This window comes from Eubalaena glacialis, chromosome 14 (genome assembly GCF_028564815.1).
Source record: "Eubalaena glacialis isolate mEubGla1 chromosome 14, mEubGla1.1.hap2.+ XY, whole genome shotgun sequence".
Lineage (NCBI taxonomy): Eukaryota > Metazoa > Chordata > Mammalia > Artiodactyla > Balaenidae > Eubalaena > Eubalaena glacialis.
Genome location: NC_083729.1, coordinates 63,811,951 through 63,822,897, shown reverse-complemented (window position 1 = coordinate 63,822,897; position 10,947 = coordinate 63,811,951). Strand labels below are relative to the sequence as shown.

Here is a 10,947-nt window from a genome sequence, read left to right as displayed (position 1 = left end):
CTGGCACCCAGAGTCCCAAGAATTGATGCTCTTCATAAAGAAAAACATACTATCCCATGTATATACCTAATCCCCTAATTGGTCCAGAAGGAGTTAAGTGAACTATAACACAAAATAAAATGAAAAATTTAAAAAGATGAGAAGATAAAACAAAGGGAAAACCACAGCAGAAGAGAGATGAGATCAGGAGAGTAGGCAGGCTTCTTTGCAGGAGTTGACTAGCCTTCTGCAGCTAATAGCCACGGCTTCCATAAGGCTATGAAATATTTTTTTTAAGTTTTTCAGAAGCAGCCCAATTATTCCAGGAACTGATTCCAGGGAAATATAGCCTGTAGATTCTCTGTGTGCTCCTGGGAACAACACCCCTAGAGTAAAGTCATTTATACACAGGTAGAAAAAAAAGTTTACTACACAAGCATCTCAAACCCTGTGGGTGAGAGAAGAGGGAGCAGGAATTGGCCCTACTTCTCTGGAGGACAATTGCCAGTTGTATCAAAATTTTACATACTCTTTGATCCAGAGTTACACTCATTGGAATTTATCCCACAGATATATTCACATTTATTTACTCAAGGACTACAACAACGATGACAAGCAAAAGGTTGGAAACTTCCTATACGCTAATGGATAGGGGACAAACTGACCTCCCCTACAGTGGAGTACTATACAGCCTTAGAAAAGAATGACCAACCTCTCTATGTTTGCACATGGGGCAATCTCTCAGCTATTGTTAGTGGGGGAAAATTCTATGGCAGGACAGTGTGTATGCTTGCAATACGCATAATTTTTTTTCTTAAAGAATACACAGGAAATTTAGACGTGGCTACCTCAGGAGGGAGGTGAGTAGAGAAAAGAGAGACTTTTACTTTTCAATTTATAATACACCCTTCTGTGCTAATTGACGTGTTCTCTCACGATATGATCCTTTTTAATTTAAATAAGTTATTTTTCCTAGAACTAAACAACAAAAAACTATTAAGAATACGAAAAACACACAGATGTGAGCAAATAATGAATAATGGCAATAATCTCTACGGTTTATTGAGTGCCCCGTGCCTAGAATTTCATATGCTCTAACCCAATTAATCTTTATAGCAAATTTATGAAGTAGACGTACGTATCTCCATTTCACAGATGCGGAAACTGACGTTTGGGGAGATGAAATGACAGAGCTAGAAAGTGGCAGAGAGAGGATGCGAACCCAAACTGTGGAATCCCTAAGCCCACTGTCTTTCCTAACCGTCCTTCGGCCTCTGCCTCCAGGAGAGAAGTGCACTTACTTGACGTCCAGACCCACGCGACGCAGCGCCCCAGCCAGGCGCACCCGCGGTCCCGGCGCGCACGGGGCTCCACGCTCAGGGAGTGCGCGCGCACGCAGCGGCGCGGGCCCGGCGGCGGCTGTGGCGAAGACGTCACAGCCCGAGTTTTCCTTTTCGGGAGTCCCCGGTACACATCCTGTGTCCATGTTTGGGCATTTACGTCACGGCGGCTGGGCCGGGGCCTCCCGAAATGGCAGTGGCCCTGGGAGTCGGAAGCCCTGAGCCAGCGCCGCCGCTGCTATATAAGTGGGGGGGCCGCGGTTTGGGGGAGCCTGGCTGCGCTTTGGACCGGCGAGGAACCGCCACCTGAGGCGGGTCCCAGCGAGCAAGGGCGCCTCGGCCACCACCACCCTCCAACCCTTTCCCAGAGGTGAGAGCCCGCAGCCAGGAGCCCGAGAGCCTAGGTCTGCGAGGCGCGGGGCGCCCCGACTGTCGGCCTCCCGGCCATCCGCGCGCCCCCAAGCCCAGCGGGCGAGGCCCCCGGAGCCCCGCAGCCGCAGCCGAGCCATGCTGCACCTTAGCGAGTTTTCTGGCCCCGACGCGCTCCTGGTAAAGTCCACCGAGGGCTGTTGCTCTGAACCCAGTACCGAACTGACCCGGCTGCCCGCCAGGGACCCACCCGCAGCCGCCGGCTATCCCGGAGGTAAGGAGCGCGGCCGGGGGTGCTCAGACGGCGGCGCAGCGCGGGGACGCAAGGTGCCTGAGAACAGGCAGGGACTGGGACGCTGGAGCTGTGGGGCTAGGGGCGGAAGGAGATTCGGGGTCCTGTGTGTGCGCATCCCCAATCCCACCCCCACCCGGCCTCCAGCGCCTCCGCAGGAACCTGTGCGTGTATCAAGGCGTCCTTTTGCCTTTGCACGTGTGTTTTGCGTGTGCATGTTTGTATGTGCGTCTTGGGGCGTATGCTGGCTCCGGCTGGATCAGAATGTACAAAAGGCACTTTGTGTGTGCCAGTGCGCACCAAGGGCTTCTTGGGTAGGGGCTGCGGGCTCCGAGGCACAGCCTTTAATGTGCGCGGAGCTGATTCCTGCTCCCTCCTCAGCAGGTGACTTCTTGAGCTGGGCCTTGAGCAGCTGCGGCGCCGGGGGGGACTTAGCCGACTCCTGCTTCCTGGAGGGGCCTGCGCCCACACCTCCTCCCGGCCTCAGCTACAGTGGTAGCTTCTTCATCCAGGCAGTACCTGAACACCCGCACGATCCGGAGGCACTCTTCAACCTCATGTCGGGCATCCTAGGCCTGGCACCTTTCCCGGGCGCTGAGGCGGCAGCATCCCGGTCTCCTCTGGACGCCTCTTTTCCCGCAGGCTCCGACGCCTTGCTGCCGGGTCCGCCAGACCTTTTCTCCCCGGATCTGGGCGCTACCGTCTTCCCAGAGGCGTTCTGGGAGGCCTCACCCTCGGCGGGCGCCCCCCCACAGTGCCTGTATGAGCCTCATCTCTCCCCACCCGACGTTAAGCCCGGCCTCCGGGCTCCTCCGGCTTCTCCTGCGCTGGACACTGCCTCGGCCTTCAAAGGTCCCTACGCTCCATGGGAGCTGCTCTCAGCCGGGGCTCCAGGAAGCTGTGGGTCACAGGGAGGCTACCAGGGCGCCCCGGAGGCCCGTTTCCCCCCGATGGGGGCCAAGATTGAAGACCTGCTGTCCATCAGCTGCCCCGCGGAGCTGCCGGCTGGCCCCTCCAGCAGACTGTACACCACGGGGGCCTACGATGCTTTCCCGCTGGCCCCGGGTGACTTAGGGGAGGGAACCGAGAGCCTCCCGGGGCTCCTGACCCCTACTAGTGGGGAGGGAGGGAGTAGCGGCGAAGGCGGAGAGTTTCTAGATGGTACGCAGCCTGAGCTTTCCCCGCTGGGCCTCCGCAGCGCCGGGGCGGACTTCCCGAAACCTCTGGTGGCGGACCTCCCCGGGAGCAGTGGCGTGCCTGAGCCTGCAGGACCGCCGCCGGTCCCATTTCCCCCAGCCAAGGCGCGGCGCAAGGGGCGCCGGGGCGGCAAGTGCAGCGCACGCTGCTTCTGCCCTCGGCCGCACGCCAAGGCATTTGCTTGCCCGGTGGAGAGCTGTGTGCGCAGCTTTGCGCGCTCTGACGAGCTCAACCGCCACCTGCGCATCCACACGGGCCACAAGCCATTCCAGTGCCGCATCTGCCTCCGCAACTTCAGCCGCAGCGACCACCTTACCACACACGTGCGCACCCACACAGGCGAGAAGCCCTTTGCCTGCGACGTGTGCGGCCGCCGCTTCGCGCGCAGCGATGAGAAGAAACGGCACAGCAAGGTGCACCTCAAGCAGAAGGCGCGCGCCGAGGAGCGGCTCAAGGGCCTTGGCTTTTATTCGTTGGGCCTCTCCTTCGCTGCGCTGTGAGGGTGAAATGGGTTTGCACATTGGGGCGCCGCAGTCCGGCGCGCACGAGAAAACCTGCCCACCCCTCCCCGCTCCTCTGCCCACTTTTTTCCGGCACGCCCTAGGGCGGGCCTCTGGTCCGGCTTCTAGTTCCCTTGAAGCGCCCGCCGCACACTCCCCGTACAGCACTAGCTCCATGGACAGCTCCCGCGGTCCGGGCGCTGTCTTCCGAGTCAGCCACGCTTTGGAGGGAAGTTCTCTCAGGCCACCCACTGAGTAGGCACTTCCCTGGGACTTAAGACACTCTTTTGTAATGGCGCACGCCCCACGCCCTCTCCTAGACCCCCAGAGACGGGCAGGGGCAGAGCCGAGCTGGTCTCGCGCGGGGTTTTGTACAGCAATGTCGTTTTCAGCAGCCGTTGGTTGTAACGTTTTGCTTTGGGGTTATTTCCTTTTTTGTTGTCGTTCATTTTTGTAAAGCAGACGCTACTCTCAAGCAGTTGACAAAACTGTTTATTTTTGCAATTAAAATTATTGTGCTAAAAGCTTACTGAATCTGCCATCCAAGCTCCTGACCATTCCCGCACCCACTCCCCCAGGAGTATATGTGCCAGAAGAGAAAGGGGATCCTCATGCTCATGGCATCATTACACACCTACCGTCAGGCACTTTGGCACATGGTGGGCATTCAATAAATATGTACTGAATTAACGAATGAATTTAATCACAGCTGACCTAAGGGTTCAAGGTGTTTCTGGAACTTGAGAGTGGTTGAGAGGCTTAGGTATTAAACATTGTGCATATATTATCCTCCTTAGTCCTCACAATCCTGAGTGCAGCATGAGGAAGCGAAGTACATAACTTGCTGGGTAACCCAGCTAGGAACAGACAGGGTCAAACTCAGATCTGTCTGGCTCCAAAGCCAGTGCTTTTTTTCCCAACCCCAGAATGGCGGCACCTCAGCTTATCAGCACTGTTTGGAAAGGCATCCTACCAAGAGGTGAAATAGATTTGGCAACTAGAGGGAGCTCCAGGCAGTAGCAACAGCAGCAAAAGACTGCAGTATTTCAGTGTTGTTTGTGAACACCCAGAGCTTTGGGTATCACAGAGGCTCCAGCCAGTGCCTATGCATCTGTATGAGAATCACATGCTGTCAGGCCCAAAAGGGACTCAGCATTCAGCTAGACCGTTGATGGGCAGAGCCAAGCCCAGTAAGGAGAGGGTGCTTGCCAGAGGCTGCTTTTCCCATAGCAGCCCATTTACCATCTAGTCAAGCACTGGCCACAGCCCCTTTTCCCTAACTCTCCTTCCAGATGAAACTTCCATGGCTTTTAGGGGCGGGGGGCGGGCGGTGGAGCTAGGAGGGTGGTGAGGAAAGTATGATCCTGTGATGGGGAAAGTGGGGAATGGGTGAAACTCCCCCCCCCCACCTTTACTCCCTAAACTCCCAACCCAAAAGCTCTTACTCTTTCTGGCGATCTTGGGTAGACGCTGGAGCATTAAAAGCCTGCTGTGCTCCCATCTCTCCTCCCCAACAACTCCTCTCTGCTAAGGAAAGGATAGAGCCTGTCTGGGGGCTTCTTTCTTTTCTGAGCTGAGCTATTCTTGAATTAAGAGAGTCCTACAGCCCTAGGATGCCAGAACAACCCAGCTTCTAATCCTTTGGCTACTTCCTCCCTTCACTCTCAGATGTGCTCACCCTCCACCCCCACAGTCCAGCTGACCAGAGACAAAATGATCAATTCAATTATCAGTGAATTCCACCCATTTTTCTCCCTGAGTGGTAAGTGCTTTCATGTGGTTGAGTACCTTGCATCTAATAAACCAATTTGTGGTAAAGGATTCAATACTACCTCTTCTAGGAGAGTTAACATTTTAATAGAGTAGCCTATAGAGGGCAATGTTTAACCCTGTAGTGAGGCTCAAATGATGGACCATCAGGCACTGTAACAGGGAAGTGGTAGATTCATGGAGACATAAGACGATGATGACTCTCATTATCTTACTATTTAAGTGACCACACCTTTCACTTATAGGCATGGACCACCTGACTTCACTTTCCATGCAGAGTAGGGTAAGAAAGAGCATAAAGGCCCAGATTTCAAGCAACTGGTCCCAAACCACACAACCTGAACAAAGGAAGAAGGGCAGACAGGCTGTAGGTGGGTGGTGTCTAACCAGTCCACCCTTGCCCCCTTGAGCAGCATTCCATCAAGTACTATCAGCTCTGTTGTGCCCCACCTTGTCCTCATACCCACCTAGGCCTAAAATCACTGATGAGAAAATTGCACCCCAAAGAAGTGACTTAGTAGTGGTGCTGGTACCAGGGCCCAGCCTGGTTCTACAACTCCCAGCTGAGAAGTCCCTCCTATTACTCCCAAGGGAAACTGCTCCAGTTACTGGAACTTCCCCTAGGGACTTTGAGGGAAAAGAATGTTAGGCCAGAGATGGAAAGAATTAAATAAAACAATCAGAAAATCGTCCCAAACCCAGGACCCAAACATAATCGGGGACTAACAGCTCATTTTCTTTACTTGCTCCTATTTTTTATCTGGTCCTCAAAATGTTGTTTTCCCAGACTTAGTTCTGAGCCCCCTCCTTCCCCATTTCCACACTCTTCTTGGAGAGCACATTAATTCCTAGGCTTTCAGCTATCACTGATGCATAGATGACTTCTAAGCCAGCCAGCCCTCATCTCTACTCCAGCTGAAGCCCATGGTTCTGACTAATGAACACCTCCATATGGGGATGTTCACCACAATTTCAAATACTATCTGTCTAAAATCAAATCATCCTTCCATATACCCAGTTTATGCTAATGGTGACTATCATTTGTTTGGTTCCCCAAAATCACCTAAATAACTACAGTTCTTCCGTGGGATTCATTTTTAACCCCTCTTTCCCCCACATCCAGGCTGTCACTCAGACTTACTGGATCTTATTGAAGTTCTAAAGGGTCTTAACTACTCTAATTCATGGTACATTGTTTCCTTTTACATACTGTAATTTTCAGTTTGTGAGCTCATCTTAAGTGGGGATTTACCTGGTCAGTAATATTCTGTAGCCTGGGTTGAGGGCATGTTTCTCCTGAGCAGTTTTGTGCTTGCTTCTGCCAGGCATTCCAGGAATATCAACTGACGAAGACCAATCTTTATGTTAATTTCTTGGCTTGGGGTTCTTGTACTATGCAGGTGTTGTGAGTTTAAACTCTAACTCAAGTAGTTATAAATTCTCAGAGGCAACTCCCCCTTCTCCACCCAGGGCCCAGGTCAGGACAGACAAGCAACATGGGAAGGTATTCCTTCCCTATACTTCCTGGGGTTAGTCACAGCACATCTTGAGCTTACATTTGTTGGTCTCAGTTCCCTTGTTTCGGTCCAAGTCGATTTTCTTCCCTTTCTTGCAAGCTCAGCTAAGCATTTCAGATGTCTGTTATGTTTTGTGAATCAGTCCATGCATTCTTTAGCAGGAGGGACTTTGGTTTATTCCACAGTATTGCTGAAGACTAAAGCCAGAAGATATTGATTCCTCTTTTAAAATATTTCCCCCATTTATCCTCTCTGTTCCTATTGCCAGCACCTCAGTCCATTCCACGCCTTCCACATACAGAAACACTTTGGCTATGACATCACATAATAGTTGGAAGGAGCTTACAAGAACATCCTGTCTGACCCTTCATTGTACAGAGTAGGAAACTGAGGCCCAAGAAGTTTGGGATTTTCTTAAGGGGACACAGATGATGAGAGACTGAAGTGGGCCTTGAACTCGGGCTTTCCAGTTCCAAGACCAGTGCATATCCATATATCCACTGGTTTCACAAGTATTACTGAGTGCTTACCATATGTTGGGCCCGTGGTTCCCAACTTTGTTCCTTTCTAGTGCACCTGAGGAGTTCGATACATGCACATTAGTAACAAAGCCTCACTCAAATCCTGACTCTCACCCTGGAGAGACAGGGAAGAGCAATAAGAATCTTGATGAGGCAGAGTTTGACAAAGCAACCCAGAGCGCTACTTCCTCCCTCTTCACCCCAACTTCTGTGCCCTGTTTGAAACCAGCCTGCACTGCACCAAACTGCTTCCTGTGGTCCCTCTGCCTCCATTCTCTCTCCTTCCGTTTCACACTGCACAGTGCTACTGATGTAATTTCCCTAAACCATTATTCATAGTGTTTTATCCCAAACTGACCACAATTTCCACCTTCCTACAAAAAATACATCGCAGTTAAAGCCCTCCATATCTGATACAAACTTATCGTCCACCCTCCTCTGTAGTCTCTCCCTTTGCTCTGTGCTCGTTCCTCCCCACTACGTTTTGTCCAAATCCTCCCACCGTTGAGCTCCTTCAAGGGCAGAGACCTTGTCTGATCATCCACATGTGTGGCCACCATATCACTAGGCCTTCTGCCCAGCACACCTTAAGTGCTTAATTATTGGGTTGATTGGTTGGCTAAAAGGAGAAGAGAAAAAGGGGAAAGAGGAAGGAAGGAAGGTGGTTGGAGAGCATGAAACTGGGAAAGGATCAGGAGGGAGATGGGAAGAAGCAAGATTGAGGCACTGATGCAATCCATGGGGTCCCATGAGTAGGACCACACTTCTGGATGGTCTGTGCCTGTCTAATTCTTCCTGAGCCCATGATTCTCTGCTTCAGGTCTGGGTCCCCAGATGTGTCTGTCATTCAGCTTTCTCTCTCCCTTTTGGCTTTTCTGGCCCACATGGAGTGGGATTCAGTTTAACATTTTTAGAACTGTGGTTCCCATAACAACCAAGCAGGAACTGTTGTCCATAAAATGTAGCCTGGGCACACATGCACACACACATATGCACATGTGTGCACGTGTCCACATGCATACCCGAATACACACATAAAGTACATGCATGCCCACTTACATACACGTGTGCATTCGCTCGTATATACACACATATGCACAAGCACACCCACATGTACACACATGCATACATTCACGCATGCACTCACAATGCACACATGTGCATATGCACAGATATACACCTGTATGCACATGCATGTATGTACACATTCACGAAAACACGTGTTCATACACAAGCATGCCTCAAATTGTTTTGTTCTTTTTAAAATTTATTTATTTTTGGCTGTGTTGGGTCTTCGTTGCCGCGCGCGGGTGAGTGGGGGCTACTCTTCCTTGCGGTGCGTGGGCTTCTTACTGCGGTGGCTTCTCTTGTTGCGGAGCATGGGCTCTAGACACGTGGGCTTCAGTAGTTGTGGCATGCGGGCTCAGTAGTTGTGGCTCATGGGCTAGAGCACAGGCTCAGTAGTTGTGGCGCACGGGCTTAGTTGCTCCGCGGCATGTGGGATCTTCCGGGACCAGGGCTCGAACCCGTGTCCCCTGCATTGGCAGGCGGATTCTTAACCACTGCGCCACCAGGGAAGTCCCTCAAATCGGCTTTGCATATTCATAGGAAGCACAGAGTGAGAACAAACATCACTAGAAGAAAAAACAATATATGGATATTTTTGGCAGTCTGCAAAAGCAGGTGGATTTAGGAAATCTTCATTTTGGCAGTGGAAGGCTCAGTGGGCTTAATACAGCAAAGGGGTGGCAGGAGGGCACTGTATTCAAGCACAGACTTTGGAATTTGGTGACTTGAGTTCAAATCCTGACTGTGCCCTTTTTTGAGCTCTGAACTTTAGTTTCCCAATCTGTAAAGTGGGGATAATAATAATACCTACTCAATAGGTTTGACAATTGAATGATATGCATAAAAATGATTAGTGTAATGCCCAGCATTTGGTTGATAGGAGCTGGTATAACTTAGGTCTTAGGAGAAGTGATTTCTTATTTGCTCAATCTAAGACTTTCTTGAGGAGAAAGGAAATTCAGGAGCTAGGGGTAGGAAGAGAAGATGTGGGGGAGGAGGGAAGTTTGAACTGACTGGCTTGGGTCCTTATTAAATTTGCCTTTCTTCAAAAGCCACCTGACAACTCTACAAATTATCCCTCCAGATACTAAATGCCCAATGTCCCTGCCTTAGCAGGAATATAATGGGGTCAAGGAAAGTCCCCATCAGCCTCGTTTATTGGAGAATCCTGGGGCTATGCTGGATTTCTGTTCTGCTGCAGCTGTACTACCCCTGGTGGTCTTGGACCTCAGCCCTGCCCAAGCCAGTTTCTTTGCCGTCGTTCAAGCACTACCCCTAGCCTGAAATGCCATTTCTTCTTTTCCTCATCCAAAGCTCAGTTCATCTCAGCCCTGGGCTTAGTAGCCCCAACACCCTATCTGATTTACCCACTGCAGCCCTGTAAACTTCCTCCAAGCCCAGGACAGTCAGATTGCTCCTGCTTCAATAGCTGGATGGGCCTTAAGCCAAGGGCGGGCCCTCTAGGTGCTCCAGTCCCAGGGAGCCAGGCTTCTCCCTTAACCAAGTTTGAGGTGGGAGTGGGTGGGAAGGAACCAGGGCCGGAGCCCACTGTCCCTTTCTTCCTCCACCAGGTCCCGGATAGGATTTGTGACGGGAACACGTGCTCCTAGACGGCACCCTCAAGGGCAAGATTGGGTCCGGGACATGACGGAGTCTGACCGAAGACACTCCTAGTTCCCGTGGTTCCCTAGGGATGCCCAGAGGGGACTGACACAGGCAGTCTCCGCGGAGACTGTGTCTCGGACCCGGGGTCGCTGAGTGCACAGCCAGGCGCGCGTCCCAGGAGGCTGCATAGAGCCCGTGGTGCAGATGCCAGGAGTAATGCAGCGCGCCGGCCCTCTTCCCGACCCACAGAATCGCCCACCCCAGGATGTGCCCCGAGTGGAAGCAGGCCCAAGCCAGAGTGGTAGGGTTAGGGCGGAGAGGTTCGGATTAAAGGTGGGCAGCAGAGGTCACAACCGGAGGTGCCCGGGGCAGGGAGAGTGCACTGGGCGGTGCCGCGACCCGGGAAGACAGGGACTCAGGAGGAGCGCGGCCGGAGAGGGCCTTGCACCCCTAGGGCGGCGCCGCGGACCCCCTCCCCCACCGAAGCCACCTTCAGCGGAAAACGTGGGGTCCCGGCGCAGCCGCTTCTGGCGGTATCTGCGGCTCCCCAGCTCGCAGGAGAGCCCGCCCCGGAGGAGGGGCCGGCTCCGCCCCACCTCCTTGCCACCTCCCTCCCCCTTCCCTTCCTTTCCTCGGGCCGCGCGCCCCCTCCTCCCTCCTCCATCCTTCCCCCACCCTGTTTGTGTGCCCCTCCCGCTGCGACTGGCTGGGAGGCCTGGCCGCCCCCGCCCCGAGAGGGAGGCGGGGGCGCAAGCCGCGGCGGCCACCCGAGGCTGCGGAGGGGAACGA

General features: G+C 52.8%; 1 protein-coding gene across 1 annotated transcript; it reads left to right on the top strand.

Annotated features, from left to right (window-relative positions):
- Nucleotides 1-1,811: 1,811 nt before the first annotated feature.
- EGR4 (early growth response 4) lies at nucleotides 1,812-3,677 on the top strand. The gene is made up of 2 exons (XM_061211360.1): nucleotides 1,812-1,962; nucleotides 2,362-3,677. The coding sequence occupies exons 1-2, from the start codon at nucleotides 1,827-1,829 to the stop codon at nucleotides 3,675-3,677; spliced, it is 1,452 nt and encodes a 483-aa protein (XP_061067343.1). The 5' UTR covers nucleotides 1,812-1,826.
- Nucleotides 3,678-10,947: the final 7,270 nt, after the last annotated feature.

Bases quoted from the DNA above. Each gene is read 5' to 3' on its own strand.
- EGR4 (XM_061211360.1), top strand. From the start codon at position 1,827: ATGCTGCACCTTAGCGAGTTTTCTGGCCCCGACGCGCTCCTGGTAAAG. The intron at 1,963-2,361 runs GTAAGGAGCGCG...CTCCCTCCTCAG, and splicing joins AGCCGCCGGCTATCCCGGAG to CAGGTGACTTCTTGAGCTGG.